At 44.2% G+C, this 22325-nt stretch overlaps 1 protein-coding gene across 1 annotated transcript; it reads right to left on the reverse strand.

Annotated features, from left to right (window-relative positions):
- SGO1 (shugoshin 1) lies at positions 1-20236 on the reverse strand. The gene is made up of 8 exons (XM_018053243.1): positions 20072-20236; positions 18507-18659; positions 18231-18424; positions 14634-14728; positions 12972-13027; positions 11680-12468; positions 2812-3004; positions 1-2595 (listed from the first exon to the last, which is right to left on the reverse strand). Exons 1-8 carry the CDS (start codon positions 20220-20222, stop codon positions 2493-2495), a joined length of 1734 nt encoding a protein of 577 aa, XP_017908732.1. The 5' UTR covers positions 20223-20236; the 3' UTR covers positions 1-2492.

Consider the following 22325-nt stretch of genomic DNA (forward strand, 5'->3'; position numbering starts at 1 on the left):
TAAAAATGTTAAAATACAAAGCAATTTTAATAGCCTGTGGATAAACACTACGACAAGAATAAAGAAACAGTGAAATACGGAACTATGGAAGTACAGGGTTTCCCTGGTGGTCCAGGGGATACAGGTTCGACCCCTGGTCCAGGAAGGTCCCACATGCTGAGGAGCCACTAGTACCACCGCTGAAGCCCACAGGCCCTGGAGCCAGCGAGCCACAAACACGGCCGGCGCGCTGCCGCAGCCGAGGCTCGCACACCGAGAGCCCGTGCTTGGCAGCAAGAGGGGCCGCTGCAGGGAACGCCCGCGCACCGCAGCAGACAGCAGAGAAACTAGAGAAAGTCCGCGCGGCAACGGAGACCCAGCAGGGCCAGAGGTAAATGAAACCACCAAATTCAGAATAATCGAGTCTGGAGATGAAGGGAAGGCGAGGATAAAGGTAGATCGAAAAATGTCAGAAGAGAAAGATCCATGAAGTAATCAACAGGAAAGGCAGGCAGTGGCGAAGAGCAGGAGTTGGCAAGCTTTGGGGGTAAAGGGTTGAGAGTAAATATTTTAGACTTTGCAAGCTTAAGGGATAAAATAAATTAATAGCAAGGTTTTGATTTAAAGAAAAAAAGCATCTTTACCTTGCAGACCATGCAAAAGCAGACTGTGTTAAAAACAGTAATTTTTGATTTAAAGAAAAATATACTTTATAAAACATTCTTTTTCACTGAATGCATTTTTATTATTAAGACAGAAACAAGTTTTATTTGGACCTGCAGGCTGCACGCTGCTGGCCTAGAAGAGCCTCCAGTCCAGCAGGACTTTCTGGAGCGACAGGAATGGGCTATCTCTGTGTTGTCCCCAGTGTGGTAACGAGTCATCTGTGGCTACTGAGCACCTGCAATGCAGCAGCTGTGACTGGGAAGTTAAGCTTTAAAAACTGTACTGAATCCTAAGAGCCATCCTAGAGTTTGAATGAATTCAAACAGCAAGTGGAAGGGCAGTAGCTGAATAAACAAAGTGGAAAAAGAAGACTGTGGTGGCAGAGTAGGGCACGTGAGCCCGTGACTCCATCAGGGGCAGGCAAGTCTGGGCTGACTCGCACGGAGCGCAGGCGGGCGTGGAGGTGCAGTAGAGAGCTCGAGGTCAGGGCTGGAGAGGCAGCTGGGACAGACACTGCCACGGGAGGCTCCCGTGAGAAGAGGAGAGAGAGGAGACTCGTGAGGATGGCACTGTGACCGAGGCGACGACCACGGGAAAGCCAAGGTTTGGGGGAGAAACGTCCCTGGAGGGCGAGAGCAGTGGCGGCTGGAGGCAGAGTCGACCAGAGACAGGGCGCGTCTGTGTTTAAAGAGCGGGAAGAACAAGCGTGCTGCCTCATACAAACTTTATTGCTCTCTAGACACGAATCGAAATTTATAGACACATATAAAAGCGTGAGCTTCAAACTCTCAGAACCGAACTCTCACTGAATTTACTTTTTTCTTAGAAAGGTAGATTCTATTCTTTAATTAGGAACCTTGAGGAAACGAAGTCACACCAGGATTTACAGGCAGAGGCAGAGACCCCAAGCCAGCTGATCCTCCCCGGGCAGGTTGGAGCAGTTAAACCAGGCCAGATCCACTCCAGCGCGGGCCGCCGTCTACTCTCCACACCGGGGTCCCAGGTTGGCTGGGTCGCAAACTGGCTTCACGTCACCTGAGGCCCTGACCCGAGTGAGTTCACGGCTTCGGGTTTGAGCACGCGTCCCTTCTGCCGCTGGAGTGTCCCTCAGCCGTGGACTTAGGAATTTTATCAAATGGACAGAAAAGGCCTTGGCTCTCACACATCCAGCACTTGGCATTTCTGACTAAACAAGGCACTCTGCCGACAGGCCATGACACAATGGTCTGTGGCTTTGCTAGTGATCGCTCCCAGCAACAGACATGTAGCGCTGTGGGTCCAGAGGCAGCCGCTTGCCCAGTCTCTGGGCCTAAGCGACCTCCAGCTCTCCAGTCGCCATCTCATACACATTCTGTCTGAGAAAGTCAAATACAGCGTGGTATAAGGAACCCACAAACAGCTTAGTGCATACTCTGCTATGAATGACAAGGGTTCATTTCATTCAAGCACTGTACAAAGAGTTTCAAAAGATCTTCAGTCTGTCTAAAAAGATGCCTTATAATGAAAACATCTTAATTTGAAGAAACATGACTAATTTCCCAATGTTGGTATAAGATACATCAATTAAATTTTAGGCAATATAAAAAAATATAAACTATGACAGTGCTTCAGTCCAGTTATTTATAGCTAGAAGAAAAATAAACCAAATGTATCAAAGGTCTAAGAAGACACATCACTTCTGAAGCACAGTTTTGAAGACATGGTCATGATCTATAGTCTTGTCAAGAGAATATTCTATAGCAATAGTTCAACCATCTGAATACTTTTACAGATTCCCTCTTGGCGCCACAGAATCGGGTGTAGGATGAATTTCAATAGCATCTAACACAGGCTTCATTGTACTTGCTTCACGTTTTTTTTTTAGAACAGTGTCTGGAATCTTTTTTCTGCTTGAAAATAGGCGAATTCAAGAAACACAAATCTGTGAAAGGGTCCCCTCTCCTCAGCTTCCTGTAAGAGCAAAGAGAACTCTTAAGTATGGCAATAAGCATCCCGGGACTAGCTCACTCTTCAGTGTACTGCAGATCATGCCACTGTTAATACTCTCACTTCAGGGTTTCATCAAAATGGTGTATTTCAAACAAGGCTCACCCTTTAAGGAAGCGCGGCAACCTTACTCTCCCAGGTGTGTCGTTAAAAGTGAATTCCCACAAGCCAAATACTTACGAAGCGAGCGTGGGTTCCTTATAGCTCACGACGGCGGCGGTGCACCGGCGTTTACGTAAAGACACTGGTGGGCTTTCGGCGTTGTTCTTTGGAGAAAGAGAGAGCTTTCTGGTTTTCATCACAGGATACAAAGGGACATTCGTGATATCCTTCAGGCTAAAATGAGGCGACTGGTGAGTTTCAGGCAGTGCACCTACAAAAACAACTTTTATTGAGGACGGTTCCAAAACCCAGACAGACACAGGGACGAAAGCCACGCGATCGCACACCTTCAAGGCACCCAAAATCTGCAGAGGACTCATTCTACAAGGCCATCCTCACCCTGACACCAAGATCAGACAAAGATACCATGGAAAAATAAAACCACAGGCCAATATCACTGATGAACACAGATGCAAAAATCCTCCACAAAATTCTAGCAAACAGAATCCAACAATACTTTGAAAGGATCAGGCCTTCCCGGTGGCTCCTGTCATGCAGGAGACGCAGGTTCAATCCCTGAGTGAGGAAGAGCCCCTGGAGGAGGAAATGGCAACCTATTTACGATAAGAAACTCTCCAGAAAGCAGGCTTAGAAGGAACACACCTCAACATAATAAAGGCCATATACAACAAACCCACAGCAAACATCATTCTCAACAGTGAGAAACTGACAGTGTTCCCTCTAATATCGGAAACGAGACAGGCTGCCCATTCTTGCCGTGATTGTTCAACATACTTGTGGAAGTTCTGGCCACAGCAATCAGAGAGGAAAAAGAAATAAACCCAAATGAGAAAAGCAGTAAAACTCTATTTGCAGGGAGATGATACGATACATGGAAAACCCTAAAGATTCCACCATAAAATTACTAGAGCTCATCAATAAATATAGAAAGTTGTAGGATAAAAAACTAGCACAGAAATCCCTTGAGTTCATACACACTAACAATGAAAAATCAGAAAGAGAAATTAAGGGAACAATTCCATTCACCACTGCAATGAAAAGAATACCGAGGAACAAACCTACCTAAGGAAACAAAAGTCCTGTCACGCAAAAAACTATAACACTGACGAATGAAATCGAGGATGACACACACAGATGGAGACACAGCCTGTTCTTGGGTTAGAAGAACAATGTGAGAAATGACTATACTACCCACAGTGATCCGAGTCTCTGCCCCAACCAGTAACGCTGAAGAAGCTGAAGTTGAACAGTTCTATGAAGACCTACAGGACCTTTTAGAACTAACACCCAAAAAAGACGTCCTTTTCATAGGGGACTGGAATGCAAAAGTAGGAAGTCAAGAAACACCTGGAGTAACGGGCAAATTTGGCCTTGGAATGCAGAATGAAGCAGGGCAAAGACTAAATGAGTATTGCCAAGAGAAGGCACTGGTCATAGCAAACACCCTCTTCCAACAACACAAGAGAAGACTCTACACATGGACATCATCAGATGGTCAACACTGAAATCAGACTGATTATATTCTTTACAGCCAAAGATGGAGAAGCTCTATACAGTCAACAAAAACAAGACTGGGAGCTGACTGTGGCTCAGATCATGAACTCCTTATTGCCAAATTCAGACTTAAATTGAAGAAAGTAGGGAAAACCGCTAGACCATTCAGGTATGACCTAAATCAAATCCCTTATACAGTGGAAGTGAGAAATAGATTTAAGGGCCGAGATCTGATAGAAAGAGTGCCTGATGAACTATGGAATGAGGTTCGGGACATTGTACAGGAGACAGGGATCAAGACCATCCCCATGGAAAAGAAATGCAAAAAAGCAAAATGGCTGTATCGGGAGGCCTTACAAATAGCTGTGAAAAGAAGAGAGGCAAAAAGCAAAGGAGATAAAGATATAAGCATCCGAATGCAGAGTTCCAAAGAATAGCAAGAAGAGATAAGAAAGCCTTCTTCAGCGATCAATGCAAAGAAATAGAGGAAAAGAACCGAATGGGAAAGACTAGCGATCTCTTCAAGAAAATTAGAGATACCAAGGGAACATTTCATGCAAAGATGGGCTCGATCAAGGACAGAAATGGTCTGGACCTAACAGAAGCAGAAGATATTAAGAAGAGGTGGCAAGAATACACAGAAGAACTGTATAAAAAAGATCTTCACGACCCAGATAATCATGATGATGTGATCACTCATCTAGAGCCAGACATCCTGGAATGTGAAGTCAAGTGAGTCTTAGAAAGCATCACTATGAACAAAGCTGGTGGAGGTGATGGAATTCCAACTAAGCTATTTCAAATGCTGAAAGATGATGTTGTGAAAGTGCTGCACTCAATATGCCAGCAAATTTGGAAAACTCAGCAGTGGCCACAGCACTGGAAAAGTTTTCATTCCTATCCCAAAGAAAGGCAATGCCAAAGAATGCTCAAACTACCGCACAATTGTACTCATCTCACACGCTAGTACAGTAATGCTCAAAATTCTTCAGCAATACGTGAACCGTAAACTTCCTGATGTTCAAGCTGGTTTTAGAAAAGGCAGAGGAACCAGAGATCAAATTGCCAACATCCGCTGGATCATGGAAAAAGCAAGAGAGTTCCAGAAAAACATCTGTTTCTGCTTTATTGACTATGCCAAAGCCTTTGACTGTGTGGATCACAATCAACTGTGGAAAATTCTGAGAGATGGGAATACCAGACCACCTGACCTGCCTCTTGAGAAACCTGTATGCAGGTCAGGAAGCAACACTTAAACTGGACATGGAACAACAGACTGGTTCCAAATAGGAAAAGGAGTACATCAAGGCTGTATATCGTCACCCTGCTTATTTAACGTCTATGCAGAGTACATCATGAGAAACGCTGGACTGGAAGAAACACAAGCTGGAATCAAGATTGCCGGGAGAAATATCAATCACCTCAGATATGCGGATGATACCACCCTTATGGCAGAAAGTGAAGAGGAACTAAAAAGCCTCTTGATGAGAGTGAAAGAGGAGGGTGAACAAGTTGGCTTAAAGCTCAACCTTCAGAAAACTAAGATCATGGCATCTGGTCCCATCACTTCATGGGAAATAGATGGGGAAACAGTGGAAACAGTGTCAGACTTTATTTTGGGGGGCTCCAAAATCACTGCAGATGGTGACTGAAGCCATGAAATTAAAAGACGCTTACTCCTTGGAAGAAAAGTTATGACCAACCTAGACAGCATATTCAAAAGTAGAGACATTACTTTGCCGACTGAGGTCCGTCTAGTCAAGGCTATGGTTTTTCCTGTGGTCATGTATGGATGTGAGAGTTGGACTGTGAAGAAGGCTGAGCGCCGAAGAATTGATGCTTTTGAACTGTGGTGTTGGAGAAGACTCTTGAGAGTCCCTTGGACTGCAAGGAGATCCAACCAGTCCATTCTGAAGGAGATCGGCCCTGGGAATCCTTTGGAAGGAATGACGCTAAAGCTGAAGCTCCAGTACTTTGGCCACCTCATGCGAAGAGTTGACTCACTGGAAAAGACTCTGATGCTGGGAGGGAGTGGGGGCGGGAGAAGGGGACGACAGAGCATGAGATGGCTGGATGGCATCACTGACTGGATGGACGTGAGTCTGAGAGAACTCTGGGAGTTGGTGATGGACAGGGAGGCCTGGCGTGCTGCGATTCATGGGGTCGCAGAGTCGAACACGACTGAGCGACTGAACTGAACTGAACTACCATTTTTATTTTTCACAGAACAGAAAATTTCATAATTTATATGGAAACACAAAAGTCCCCAAATAGTCAAAGTGATCTTGAGAAAGACGAATGGAGCTGGAAGAATCAACCTTCTTGACTTCAGACTATACTACAAAACTACAGCCATCAAGCCGATACGGTCAGTCAGCTCAGTTCAGTCAAACCTACGCACCCATGGGTACCTCTTTATGACAAAGGAGGCAAGAATACACAATAGAGAAAAGATAGCCTCTTCAACAAGTGGTGCTGGGAAAACCTGACAGCGACATGTGAAAGAATGAAACTACAACACCTTCTAATACCATCTGTCCATGGGATTCTCCAGGCAAGCATACTGGAGCGGGTTTCCTTCTCCAGAGGATCTCCCTGACACAGGGATCAAATCCAGGTTTCTCAGCTTACAGGCAGATTCTTTTGTCTGAGCCACCAGGGAAGCCCCTCTAATACCACACAAATAAAATACACTCAAAATAGATTAAAGATTTAAATATAAGGCCACAAAGTATAAAGCTCTTAGAGGAAAATATAGGCAGTACACTCATTGACATACATCACAGCAAGATCCTCTGTGACCCACTTCCTAGAGTAATGGAAATAAAAACAAAAGTAAACAAATGGGACTTAATAAAACTTAAAAGCTTTTGCACAGCAAAGTGAGTCACTCAGTTGTGTCCGACTCTTTGTGACCCCATGGAGTTCTCCAGGCCAGAATACTGGAGTGGGTAACCATTCCCTTCTCCAGGGGATCTTCCTAACCCAGGTCTCCTGTACTGCAGGCAGATTCTTTACCAGCTGAGCCACCAGGGAAGCCCAAGAATACTGGAGGATGTAGCCTATCCCTTCTCCAGGAGATCTTTCTGACCCAGGAATCAAACCAGGGTCACTTGCATTGCAGGAGGATTCTTTACCAGCTGAGCTACCAGGGAAGCCCTCTGAAGGGCATAGCAATGGAAACGATAAACAAGATTAAAAGACAACCCTCAGAATGAGAAAAAATAATTGCAAACAAAACTGACAAAGGATTAATCTGCAAAATATACAAGCAGCTCACACAGCTCAATACCAGAAGAACAGAAGACCTAAACAGACTTTCCTCTAAAGACGACATAAACAGATGGCCAGCAAACGCATGAGAAGATTCTCGACATGCTCATGATCAGAGTGCGGTATCACCGCACACCAGGCAGCAAGGCCATCATTAAAAAAATCTACAACCAATACATTCTGCAGAGATGTGGAGAAAAGGGAACCCTCTTGCACTGTTGGGAATGTAACCTGACACAGCCACATACAAAGAGCAGTATGGAGACTGCTTTAAAAACTAGGGATAGAGCTACCACATGATCCAGCAATCCCACTAGTGGGCTATACCCTGAGGAAACCGTGACTGGGAAAGAGATGCATGCACCCCAGTGTTCACCGCAGCACTTTTTGCAGTAGCTGGGACATGGAAGCAGCCTAGATGTTCATCAACAGATGAATGGATACAGAAATTGTGGTACAAGATGATGCTGTGAAAGTGCTGCACTCAATATGCCAGCAAACTTGGAAAACTCAGCCGTGGCCACAGGACTGGAAAAGGTCAGTTTTCACTCCAATCCCAAAGAAAGGCAATGCCAAAGAATGCTCAAACTACCACACAATTGCACTCATCTCACACGCTAGTAAAGTAATGCTCAAAATTCTCCAAGCCAGGCTTCAGCAATACGTGAACCATGAACTTCCAGATGTTCAAGCTGGTTTTAGAAAAGGCAGAGGATCCAGAGATCAAATTGCCAACATCCACTGGATCATCGAAAAAGCAAGAGAGTTCCAGAAAAACATCTATTTCTGCTTTATTGGCTATGCCAAAGCCTTTGACTGTGTGGATCACAATAAACTGTGGAAAATTCTGAAAGAGATGGGAATACCAGACCACCTGACCTGCCTCTTGAGAAACCTGTATGCAGGTCAGGAAGCAACAGTTAGAACTGGACATGGAACAACAGACTGTTTCCAAATAGGAAAGGGGGTATGTCAAGGCTGGATATTGTCACCCTGCTTATTTAACTTCTATGCAGAGTACATCATGAGAAACGCTGGACTGGAAGAAGCACAAGCTGGAATCAAGATTGCCAGGAGAAATATCAATCACCTCAGATATGCAGATGACACCACCCTTATGGCAGAAAGAGAAGAGGAACTAAAAAGCCTCTTGATGAAAGTGAAAGAGGATTTTTGGATCGCAGCCATTCTGACTGGTGTGAAGTGGTACCTCATTGTGGTTTTGATTTGCATTTCTCTAATAATGAGTGATGTTGAGCATCTTTTCATGTGTTTGTTAGCCATCTGTATGTCTTCTTTGGAGAAATGTCTATTTAGTTCTTTGGCCCATTTTTTGATTGGGTCGTTTATTTTTCTGGAATTGAGCTGCATAAGTTGCTTGTATATTTTTGAGATTAGTTGTTTGTCAGTTGCTTCATTTGCTATTATTTTCTCCCATTCAGAAGGCTGTCTTTTCACCTTGCTGCAAGCAATAAATGCTGGAGAGGGTGTGGAGAAAAGGGAACCCTCCTACACTGTTGGTGGGAATGCAAACTAGTACAGCCACTATGGAGAACAGTGTGGAGATTCCTTAAAAAATTGCAAATAGAACTACCTTATGACCCAGCAATCCCATTGCTGGGCATACACACTGAGGAAACCAGAATTGAAAGAGACACATGTACCCCAATGTTCATCGCAGCACTGTTTATAATAGCCAGGACATGGAAACAACCTAGATGTCCATCAGCAGATGAATGGATAAGAAAGCTGTGGTACATATACACAATGGAGTATTACTCAGCCGTTAAAAAGAATTCATTTGAATCAGTTCTGATGAGATGGATGAAACTGGAGCCAATTATACAGAGTGAAGTAAGCCAGAAAGAAAAACACCAATACAGTATACTAACACATATATATGGAATTTAGGAAGATGGCAATGACGACCCTGTATGCAAGACAGGAAAAAAGACACAGATGTGTATAACGGACTTTTGGACTCAGAGGGAGAGGGAGAGGGTGGGATGATTTGGGAGAATGGGAATTCTAACATGTATACTGTCATGTAAGAATTGAATCGCCAGTCCATGTATGACGTAGGGTGCAGCATGCTTGGGGCTGGTGCATGGGGATGACCCAGAGAGATGTTGTGGGGAGGGAGGTGGGTTCATGTTTGGGAACGCATGTAAGAATTAAAGATTTTAAAATTTAAAAAATAAAAAAAAATTAAAAAATTAAAAAAAAAATTAATGAAGGAAATACCAATAAAATATAAACTTTAGTTAATAAAAAAAATAAAAGAAAAAAAAAAAAAGAAAGTGAAAGAGGAGAGCGAAAAAGTTGGCTTAAAGCTCAACATTCAGAAAACGAAGATCACGGCATCTGGTCCCAACACTTCATGGGAAATAGATGGGGAAACAGCGGAAACAGTGTCAGACTTTATTTTTGGGGGCTCCAGAATCACTGCAGATGGTGACTGCAGCCATGAAATTAAAAGACGCTTACTCCTTGGAAGGAAAGTTATGACAATCTAGACAGCGTATTAAAAAGCAGAGACGTTACTTTGCCAACAAAGGTCCATCTCGTCAAGGCTGTGGTTTTTCCAGTGGTCACGTATGGGTATGAGTTGGACTATAAAGAAAGCTGAGTGCTGAAGAATTGATGCTTTTGAACTGTGGTGTTGGAGAAGATTGTTGAGGGTCCCTTGGACTGCAAGGACATCCAACCAGTCCATCCTAAAGGAGATCAACCCTGAATCTTCATTGGAAGGACTGAGGCTGAGACTGAAGCTCCAATACTTTGGCCACCTGATGCGAAGAACTGACTCACTGGAAAAGACCCTGATGCTGGGAAAGATTGAAGGCGGAGAAGGGGACAACAGAGGATGAGATAGTTGGATGGCATCACAGACTCAACAGATATGAGTTTGAGTGAACTCCAGGAGTTGGTGATGAACAGGGAGGCCTGGCTTGCTACAGTCCATGGGGTCGCAAAGAGTTGGATACCACTGAGCTACTGAACTGAACTAAAGCACCTAGCTGGGCTTCCCTGGTGGCTGAGCTGGTAAAGAATCTGCCTGCAGTGCAGGAGACCTGGGCTCAATCCCTGGGTTGGGAAGATCCCCTGGAGAAGGGAACAGCTACCCACTCCAGTATTCTGGCCTGGAGAACTCCATGGAGTCCATGGGGTCACAAAGAGTCAGACACGACTGAGCGACTTTGACTTTTCACCACCTAGCTAGAGGCTTCCTTGGTGGCCCAGACAGTAAAGAATCCGCCTGCAATGTAGGAGACCTGGGTTGGATCCCTCCATAGGGAAGACCCCTTGGAGAAGGGACTGGCAACCCACTTCAGTATTCTTTCCTGGAGAATCCCATGGATAGAGGAGTCTGGTGGGCTACAATTCACAGGGTCACAAAGAGTCAGATATAATTGACTAACACCATCATAACAACCCTAACAGTGCTGTTATGGGGATCAAATGAGCTAGCACAACAGCATTTTGAGAATGATAAAACTTGCCTGTTTACGTTCGCACAGTAACTATTAATACAGTTCCCAGATGAGACTCTCTGTGGGCAGCAGCAGGCTGTATTGTCAATAGCTGGGCTACTTTCTGATCTAACCAAAAAAAGCAAGATTTTCTAAGCCACAGTTTTTAGATGTTTTACACGTCTTATAAAATACTACTAAGGAATTGAGGAAAAGGTTTTCTTGGTCTTATTAGGCCACCTTCACTAAATAGAAAATTATTTTAAATTCTGGATCCTGTCAAGTTGATGATAGAGCAAAGTCATTAAAATTACAGGTTGCTGGATTTAATTTCAATTTCATTTTCAGGGGCATGTTTTGGGGGAGTGCATAATAGGCATTTTAATTCAACCTAACTCCACAACTTTCCCTGCTTTGGAAGGTTTCATTTACTCAAAGTAAAAACACTTTCTCCATGACGAGTACTGTTTGTTCTTAAAGAGGATTTAAATTAGCTTAAAGTATGTCAAAGCAACACACTGTGGTTTGCACCTCCAGTCCCCCACTATTTAATTTTCCCCAAAGAGACAGATGGTAAGTCTATAACCTCCTCCAGAGAAGCAGATGGCAAATGCTAGTATGTAAGTACCAGGAGTGATCTTTATCATAAACATCAAGAGTGCAGGCCAGCAAGTAAATCACTTACCAGGAGGAGTCTCCGTTGTCTCAGAGCCCGCACGTCTCAGTGCTCGTTTAGGCCGAGGCCTGGGGACCGGACTCCTGGCTGATTCACTGCTGAGATCTGGACTGGACTTGCATGTGGGAACATAGAGGTCATCAGAATCATCTCCTGAACAGCTTGATTCACAGACACTCACTTCAGAGTCATTGCTGGTTTCTTCTCCTGCAGCATCATTGCACACTTTTTGCCGGAAAGGAGTAAGGTGAACACCCTCTTCCAAATTAAAATTGTAAGCATCACAGGAGGTGACAACTTCATTCAACTTTTTTTGGGAAACAGTTTTATTTTCACTTTTGCTCCCTTTATACTTTGATACAGATTTTGATTTTCCCCTTTTGTTAGCTTTCTCTTTTCCTTTTCTTTCTTTGGCATCTCTGTGCTTACTTTTAGTTTGTTGTGATTTACAGTCATAAACGTCTTTCTTTGTTTTGGCAGATCGTCCTGGGTGAATGAGCCTTGGTGATAAGTAAATTTGACTCCTGTTGTACCGACAAACACTTTGTTCTACGTTTTCAGGTATCCGTGTGTTTACTGGTGGGCCTACAAATCTAATCCTTTCTAGTTCCAAAGAGTCCTCTGACAAATGACTGATTCCAAAATCGTCCACAGCACTAGTCTGACATGGACTGTTAATGTATTTCTTTAAACCACGACGGAGAGATATAGTTCTAGGTAAGACAATATCAGTTGACTTATCTTCACTTGAATCCAAATCAAATCCTGGTCTGTCTTGAGAAATAGTAGGTACTGGCTCTGAGAATTAAAAAAAATAAATGAGAAAAACACGTTCACTTTATGGAAATTTAAATTAAGAATGTTAGAATTCAAAGTTAAAAATGGAACTAATGAAGATTCTTTCTGTAGTTTTCCATTTACTCAAAATAAATAAAAATCTGGGGAGCTTACTATTTACTGCCTTTTGACTGTCTGTACCTATATATTCCAAGGTTGTTACAAGGGTTAAGTAAGAAAATGTATGTTAAGTGCCCAACAGAGTGTAACACATAGGCTCAGTAAACTGCAGCCACAGTTGTAACCAAGGTTTCTGACTACAGATCTGGAAAAATAAAAATGGATGGATTTTAAAACTCTTTTGTTATTCTGTGTAAAACAGATAGATATTTGCTTTGAGCAGAATACCAGATGAGCAGATTTTAAAAGGTAAAAAAAACAAAAATTAGAGAAATTTAATTGCTACTTGTTCTCAAAGATCTTATTGTGCCTTAACAGTATTTTTAGATTTTCATTTGAATTACCTTCTACTTGGAATGATTCTTTTTGTCCTGGACAGTCAGCATCCTCAAGAACTTGCCTTAGAAAGTACCAATAAAAAACAAAAAACTTAAAACAGTTATGCAATAAAAGAATTTAAGATTTTCTACAAAGTTTTTTTTCTTTTAGTAACATTTCATAATTCCATTCTATATCAGTATATCTGTTCTGTCTCAAAGGAAACCAAAAAACACTTATGATGATGACATGGAAGCAGGTTTGTTGTGACTGATACTCAACTCCCCCTAGGAGGAACACATCAAATTGAACAGTTTCTCCTGAACACTTTCCCTAACTCATCATTTTATTTTACTGGAGCCAATCAGATTGATGCATAGACTACGTTGAAAGAAGCTCAGTTAGATGCCTCTTCTGGAGCCTACTGTATCATTAGCCAAGCTGTGATTTTCTGTGGTCCAACATTCTTTTGTGGTATTTACCTACTGACTCCTCTGAATTCACACTGTTCACTTTCTTTAAAGAATTTTGTCCCTTTGGCTCATGGAATATGAAATTTCCATTTTTATGCTTTAATATGGCCATTTAATTCTAATTTTTTTTTTTTTTTCTATACAGAATTTACCCCTCTAGACGTCAAAACTTAAGTACAAGTTGTGGAAACAGAGTAATAGCAACCAATCAATAACAATTCTAGAAATCTTATAAAAACTCAATTACCTCATCTTACTTTTTGGCCATCACATAAACACTGCATCAGATCTTAATATTCAACAGTTTAAAAACTACTCATGATTAAAATTAATATGAGGACAGAAATCAATTAGTGATTACTTCCACAAGGAGAGGGGCACAAAGGCACAAACTCAAAAGGGACATGAAGGGATGGGTTATGACAGGAGCTCTCACCTTGGGATACTTAACCTGCCCACTCCCCCCTGGGTCCTCAGAATATCTGGCAACGTCTAGACACGTTTGGTTCTTACAACTATTAGAGGGGGTTGCTACTGGCATTTGGTGGGTAGAGGCCGAGGATGCTGCTAAATGCCACAGTGCTTAGGACCATGCCCACAACAAAGAATGATCCAGTCCAGTCAGCAGTGCTCAGCTGAGAAATCCTGGCCAGAGCAATGGCAATGCTCTGCACTCTAATCCAGGCTTCAGTTCACAGGCGTATGTATCAGTCCAGCTCACTGCACTCTGTGAGATCTGTGCGTTTGACTAATCTAATTTTATTTCAGTAATTCATAAGCAAACAAATAAAGTCCCCTAATTCAAGAGAAGGAGTATACGAGGTCTGATGGTATTTCAGAACAAACTGGATAAGCACGTCAGTGTGATGATTTGTTAACTATGGTAGTTTATTAGATTTCTTTTCTAAACCAGACTATTTGTGTTACTGGCAAAATAACCAACATTCGAATATCCAATTCTTAGAATAAAAACACGATACAAGAAAAATACAAATGAAGCTTCAAGAGAAGCTTCTTATCAAAAAGTAACTAAATAGAAGAAAGCTTTGGTGTGGCTACACAGGACAGAATTTCAACATATCAAATTTTCTTAAATACATTCTTGAGAGAGTATCAGACTTCAAATACACGGGTCAGTATGATGCTAATTTCCTTTCACAAATGGATCACAGTTAAATATTTACTGGTATTAATAATAATGAGTTTGAGACTCACGGTAAATGCTTCACAAATAAATCTCTGGAGGTGCTGTCATTATTGGAGTCCATTCCACTTTTGGAGTCCATTCCAGAGGGACATAATTCTAGGTTCTATTAATGTATTAAAACAAAGAAAACACTGGTACAACCAAAATATTCACAACAAAGCATTCATTTTTTCAACAATAGATGCGTACTGACAGTCTGCCATGGTCCCAGGGACTGTTCCAGGAACTGAATCCATAACTAGAAAACAGAGTGAGTACAACCCTCTTACAGCTTACAGGCCAGCATAGCGAGAGAAAACGTAGAAAAGCTAGTGGTCCTAAGTGCAGTGGAGGAAATGTTTACTCAGGGTGAAATGGCAGAGTGGCTGATGTCTGGAGGGCTTTTAGATGGGATGACTTTCATCTGAAATCCGAAGAAATGCAAAGAGCCAGGCACCTGAAGGAGCAGCACTGGGGATAGAAAGTACAAGTCATGATGCCGGAAACCCCTGCTGTTTAGGGAAGGCGGCCAGTGGGGCTGGAACAGTCACAGGAAAGACCAGGAGGAGGTGGGCACACAGGGGCCCTGAGTTTGGCATTTAGTCTAAGTGTGATGAGAAGTCTTTTTCTTTTTTTTCCAGAAAAAGACCAGTCTCTTGGGGGGTGACAAAGGTTGGGCGTGGACCCCAAGGCAGCTGCCCACCTAAAAGGAGGCCTGCTCTTCTGGCCCCAGCTGGTTGGCTCTGGCTGGGGCTCGGGGGTGCCCGTGACACACACCGAGAAGTCATTTAAATATTAAGCAGGGAAGTAAAATGATCTAAGTTTTAAAAAGATCAATCCGACCACTATGTGAAACACGGACTGAAAGGAGCCAAAGGCATAGGCAGCTGAGAAGGCATCAGTCAGTCAAGCAAGACATGGCCACCTGGGCTGAATCCTACAGTGTGAAGCTTGTCAGCCCAGAAGGTTTTGGGGTAACAAAGTGTGCTCACACTGAGTAGGGGTGGAGGTAGGGACAGTGAGCGAGAGGGAAGCTTCTTGCGGTTCGGACTTGAGCAAGCAGCTGGGCTGCCTTATTGAGCTGAGCGAGACTTAGAGAGGGCGGCAGAAGTCCACAGTATCTTTGGGAGGGGGAAAAAGCAGAGTTTATACTTTGTACAAAGTATGTTTGAGATTCTTTAGAATACCTAAGTGAATGTATCAAGTAATAACTGTGTGTGTGTAGATCTCGAGCTACAGACTTGGAAGTCGCCAGCAGGCAGACAGCATGTAAAGCTATGGGACGGGATACAATGGGTCTAGGACAGCTGATGTTTAGGAGCAAAGCAGCCGCCAGCAAGAGAGACACACATGGAACAGTCAGAAAGGTAAACGAGATTATGATGGTGAGAAAGCTGACGTCAGAGCGCTTCCAGCAGAGTCATCCCTGTACCATAGTAGCACTTCAAGGCCAACAAGAAAGCAAAGTGGCCAAAGTTACTGACTTTGGTCACACAGAGGTTTTGGTGACCCAGATATACAGTGACAGCAGAATGGGGGGGTGAAAGGCTGACACAGAGTTCAAATGCGAATGGAAGCTGAGGAAGGGAAGACAAAAAGTTCTCCTCTGAATGGGAGCAGAGAAATGAGAGAGCAGAAGGAGATCAGGAGAGGGTCCCTTTGTTCTCTTCTCCTCTTAAGGAGAGAGAGATACTAAAGCGCCTTTGCACATAACTGGAGCAACTGGGTAGAGGGAGATGAACGCCGGATGAGAGTGCAAGCTTTCAGGAGCAAAGTCCTTGAGGAGGAGAAAAGAAGAGAATCGGATCACACAGGGAGGGACTGGCCTTGGACAGGAGCAGACACTTCGGCCAATGGCACCAGAAGGAAAAGGCGAGACAGCGTAGACCCAGGCAGATGTGTATGAATAGCTGTGTGCCAGGGAAACAAGAGGCCCAGTCTGACTCCTTAAAATTCATTCCAATGCAGTGCAGTTGTTTTATGAAATTTGTTGGACAGACAATATACAGACATTATAATGAATAGGTTGAAACTGTTCAGCAGAAATAAAACTGGAAATTTAATCCTGTTAATAAGTTTTGAGTGATTAGCAATACAGCTAATGTTCTAAAGCTAGCATTGCTGAAGGTAAATAAAGGAGGATATTTACAGATATAAAATTTTACAAGATCCATAATAAAACCTAAGAAACGCTATTGGTACTTTCTGGTTAATCCTTAAAAGGCAAGATAATTATTGGCAGTCAAGAAATAAAAACATTCTTACTAAAGCACTTTAAGCTTCTCTATCACTACAAACTGACTTGATAAACAAGGACGCACAAGTAGGCGATGGCTGAGAGCGAGTGGCACATCAAAGGTGGCAGAAAACAAACTGATGCTTTAAATGCTAAGAACACTCTCACCGAGCAACCAGTGCTTTCTATTACTAAAAAACCATGGATCAATGTCAAAAGGTCTATAATAAAAGAATTTTTCACCAGTTTTTGTGATTATCTTATTGAATATTCACTTCACACTATTCTGTGTGATTTCAGCAAAAATCTGAAAAGGGAAGAGGAAGATTCAAATGTCTGTGGAGAAATGTTTTTCCTCACTAGTTGACCAAACAAGAAAAAAAATTAGGAAAGATTACATTTTGAGGGAAAAAAAAATTTTTTTTTTTTAATAATCTAACCCTTACACAAAGGCTAAAAAGAAAAAAAATCTAATCTTTACAGGTGATTCTCTATCACACTACAATGCATACACTGCATGTGTGTGTATACAGTCTATGTATTATGCACAGAAGAGACATGGGTCACCTTAGCTGCAGGGAAGCAAGAACCCTTTCACTGACCCCTCCTCTAGGTGGAGAGAGGACTTGAGCCCACCCCCCACCCTAAGCACTAGGCTCCGGCTTCTGCTGCCCTAGGTGCCAGCACAGCTGTCTTCACTGGTATGGCAAACAGACGGACACCTAAGAGTTTCCACGTGACTTCTTTCTCTGCCCCCTGGAGTTTCCCTGGCAGTGGCCTTAGGAAAATGAGAGGAGAGACTGACCCACAGAAGACCCTAAACCAAACTTTCTCCGTGTGCTGTTGTAGCTGGCCTTTCTAAACATCCCTGGACACAAACAGAATCAGATTAAAAAGCTGACGGCAAAATGTCCAAGATGTTTCTTGTTTGGCAGTTAATGTATAGTGTCCTGAAGGAAATCAGGCCTGAATATCCACTGGAGGGACTGATGCTGAAGCTGAAACTCCCACACTCTGGCCATCTGATGTGAAGAATTGACTCACTTCCACCACCACTCCCAGACCTCCAGCTCACTTGCCCTCCCTCTGACTCACTTTGCTGACCGTTCGAAGGGCCTGGCCATGCAAGAGGCTAAACTGTTTCTTTTATGCCTGGTCTTGCTGCACCCTTTCGGAAGCAAGTCATAGGAGTATCACCAGTATGCCTGAAGCATTCTTAACTGGCCACACACAACTACGGGGCTAGAGCACTGAGAAAAGACGTTCTGACCAACTCACGAATAACAAAGCTATCAGTACAATTAATGTAAAAAATACGATTGCTCTAAATTGCTAATTTAAGGCTTTAACATTTTCTTCCTAAGAAATCCAGCCTTCCCGATGAAAATACCTGAGCAGGTTCTTCTGTCTGTTGTGACATAAGTTTATTTTTCAGTGTGTACAGCTGATAGCTGAGGAAGTAACATTCTCTCCTCAGCTTTAAGATGACATCGTGGGCTTCTTTCAATTTGGACTTTTCATTTTCCAAAGCTAAGGCTAACATTCTGTTGTTGTCTTCATAGCTTAGCACTTTGGAAGTGTTGGCTAAAAGAAAACAAAAATTTTTTTATCGGTAATTAAATCAAATCTTAAAAAGTGGTGTACAGGAAGCATCAAAGTCTCTTACTGATTGCTGGGCACGGCGCAATGATCAAAGACTTCCGTTTAATCTCTGTCAAATTTTTACTCCTTTTCTCTTTTATTTGTTTCTTTATGTCTTCAAGACTATCTTGAAAAGACTTTTTGAGGCATCTCTCCTTGGCCATCTTCTGCTCTAGGACTTTAAAAATAACAGAAATTATTTAATTTTTGAAGGGGTGGTATCAAATATAAAACAAAATGGAAAACACAGGCTGTCCATAAAAAATGATTAGAGCCTTTGTAACTGCAGTATCAGCCCAAAATAGATAGCTAATCTGGTAATAACCTACATTTTGCAGCTTTTAAATTACATTAATATCTGTGGCACAATTTTATCCTCCTCAGGTACTCTATAGGAAAGGTTTAATCAATAAGATTTCCAACCTAAAGACTCTGTAATATGCCACTTATTAATTCTGTAACAAATACTGGGGGCTTACTATATACTAGGCACTATGATGGCATCAGTATTTTGCTACTAAATACAGACTACTTTGCATGAACACCTTTTGCCCTACATTGTACTTTGCAGATCTTAAAATTACAAAAAAAAAAAAAATTCTAGTTTCCTACGGCAATCTACATACATAAGTTTTCACTACAAAGCACATCTTCATCTCGTCTGAGTTTGTCAAATGTTTTCCTGAACCTTACATTTTCTTCAGCATTTTCTCCAGGCGTTCCTTATTTTCCTCTGGGCTCTTAAATACGGATACTGTAGATTTCATTTAAATATTTTTTCTGCCAATACAGATATATATACTGGGATGTTTCCAGGACAGCCAAGACAACTACTATTTTTAAAGCGCTGACATTAAGTGGGATGTATAAAACACCCTACCTACCACAAGGAAGTTTCTTTAGTTCAAACCTGGAGATGTTTGCGAGCCAGACAAATTAGGCAACTAAGCAAGTTGGCTTAGTTATTTTAAAAGCAGTCTATCTTAAAAACTTTCCTTCGTACATTAAGTCAACTTAAAACTAAAAAGGAGATGAGCCCCGTCAGAAGTTTCCTTCCCGCCTGGGCCGACGGTCTTAAGAGGGGGTGTGGCGGCCAGCAGGGCTGGAGAAGTCAGGATAGGGCCGCCCTGGACTGGGGTTTAGGGGTCTGGATTCCGGAGAAGCAGGGCGGGAGCTCTCCACCCGTCGCCCCTGCCGCTGGGCGGCCGGGAAGACCGGCCAGTGCGGCTTCTCCCGAGGGAGAAGCGGCCAAAGCGGAGGACGCCACTAGCTCAGGCTGCCGGCCTGCGGGCCCTTCCGCTCGAGCCTGGGCTTCAAATCCCGCGAACGCTTCACCTCCCGATCTCCGCGGGGCGGGAGGTTCAGGCCCCACTGAGCAGAGGAGGAACTCGGAGAGGGGCGCCGGCCGGGCCGGCCCCAGGCCCGAGCTTCTGGCCGCCGACCTAGAAGGACCGGGAGACCCCGCGGCGGGGGGCGCGGCACGACGACCCTGGGGCCGGCAAGCCGCGGCCCCCTCCCCGGAGAAGGCAGCCGGGGCTGGCGGGCGTGGGGCCCGCAGACCCGCCTCTCGCGGGACGCCCGGAACGGTACCTGGGCCACGGCTTCCGCCGCAGCTGTCGCTCTGCTCACACCACGCTCCGCGGGAAGGCCCAGCCGCGCGCGCCGGGACCCCCGGGACCCCAGCCTCAGACCTCGGGTCGCGCCGCCGTCCGCGTTCAAACGCCCCGCGGCGCGCGCCCATTGGCCAGCGGTCACGTGACGCGGCAGCCCGCCCCGGCGTAGGCGAAGCCCCGCCCCCCGGGCGGTGTCGCCTGACGCGATCTCGCGGGGACTGCGCCTTCGCGCGGCCGCGGCCGTTTCCCGCGGGGCGGAGTCTGTGGTCGGGCGCTTTTTGGCCCCCCGCTGTGGGGTTTAGGGGCGGAGCCACCATGACACCTTGAGGGGCGGGGACTTTAGGGAGTGAAAAGCTTCCGGTTTACTGGGCCCACCGCCCATCTTCGAGGTCGAGCGCAAGGGCTCCCTCTGGCGAGAAGAGTCTTCTTCGTGCTTTGCCGGCTGAAGCAGTCAGCCCACTGCATGGAGGCCGTTGAAGGGGTGGGTGGGGTTCTGCAGGCCAGGGTACTGGAGTGGGTAGGTCGTTCCCTTCACCAGGGGTCTTCCCGACCCAAGGATCGGACCCAGGGCTTCCGCATTGCAGGCGGATTCCTTACCTCTGAGCCACCAGGGAAGCTTCAGTTAAAGGGATATGCAAGCCGAAACAGGAGCTTTTGGAGTAGCCGGATTTTGTTAGGGAGGTTGCAGGCATCTGAAATATTCGGGTCCAGGTTCTTTCTCTTTGCCTCTCAGAAAATGAGAGTAAGCATCTATTGAGTTACCTGCCCAGAAGCCTGGGAAAATCTTCCTGATTTTTCACCATCCCTTAGCTTTTCCGTGTCCTATTGGTTACCCAGTCCTGTCAATTCTACTTTCCAAGTATTTCTCAGGTCCACAGTTAGAGCAAAACCAGAAATGAGTGAAGGGACTCTGGCACATACCAGCCAAGAGTTAAACAATGTTGCTTGTTTCTTCAGCGGTTACTGCTAACAAACATTTGTAGCTGGACCCGTCCTTGACAAAGTGGGTTACTCTTTGACTCTGTGTAGATTATACTCTGCACCTGGCCTTCTTCTCCCCTGTACTCTCTTGTCAGTTCAGTTCACCCGCTCAGTAGTGTCCGACTGTCTTGCTGCTGTTGTTGCTGCTAAGTCGCTTCAGTCGTGTCTGACTCTGTGCAACCCCATAGACGGCAGCCCACCAGGCTCTGCTGTCCCTGGGACTCTCCAGGCAAGAACACTGGAGTGGGTTGCCATTTCCTTCTCCAGTGCATGAAAGTGAAAAGTGAAAGTGAAGTCGCTCAGTCCTGTCCGACTCTTAGCGACCCCACGGACTGCAGCCCACCAGGCTCCTCCGTCTATGGGATTTTCCAGGCAAGAGTACTGGAGTGGGTTGACTCTCTTGTAGCATTCTGTATTTCAGAAGGAAGGTAATGGGCCTATAACTTTAGGGACACCAGTCGCAGTTGCTGAGTTGCCTGATGCTAACTGTGGCGTTTTGAAACTTTGCAAAAAAAAAAAAAAGGCAGGGCCTTCATGAGAATATTAAAACCTCTCCCTATTCTTGAGAGAGGAGGGCACAATTCTTGAGGCGGTAGCCTTCTGCCTTTCCCTGTTGCCTGGGAAAAATACTGAAGCCACTCTTTCCTGTTTCCTTGAAGCTCTGTCTCTGTATTTCTGTTTGGCTTCGGCGGACAGGGAGCCAAGGTTTTAGCAACCAAACCCTATTTTCCATCCCCTAATCCAAGCAACTACCTAATTTCTTTCTACGAACTGCTCTGACTGCAAACTCCATTCTGTTGTCAAGGTGTTTTCTCCAAAAGGCGGGCTCTGACCTTTAACAGATTTAAGCTTTCTTCATGTTAGTGTGACCTTACTACTCACATGGTAATGTCATTGACTGCTTTGTAGCCAATCAGCTACAAACAAGTAAGTTTAATAATTCTACTACTCCAAAAAAGTGGAAATGTTAGTAACTAATCACACAAAAATGAACTCATTCATTCATGCTTTATGAACTGAGCTGACTACTGAAAGCTAAGTTTCTAACTACTTCTAGTTTGAAGACTCGTAATTCACCAGAAGAATTGATGCTTTTGGACTGTGGTGTTGGAGAAGACTCTTGAGAGTCCCTTGGACTGCAAGAAAATCCAACTAGTCCATCCTAAAGGAGATCAGTCCTGGGTGTTCATTGGAAGGACTGATGTTGAAGCTGAAGCTCCAGTACTTTGGCCACCTGATGTGAAGAACTG

This window comes from Capra hircus, chromosome 1 (genome assembly GCF_001704415.2).
Source record: "Capra hircus breed San Clemente chromosome 1, ASM170441v1, whole genome shotgun sequence".
Classification (NCBI taxonomy): domain Eukaryota; kingdom Metazoa; phylum Chordata; class Mammalia; order Artiodactyla; family Bovidae; genus Capra; species Capra hircus.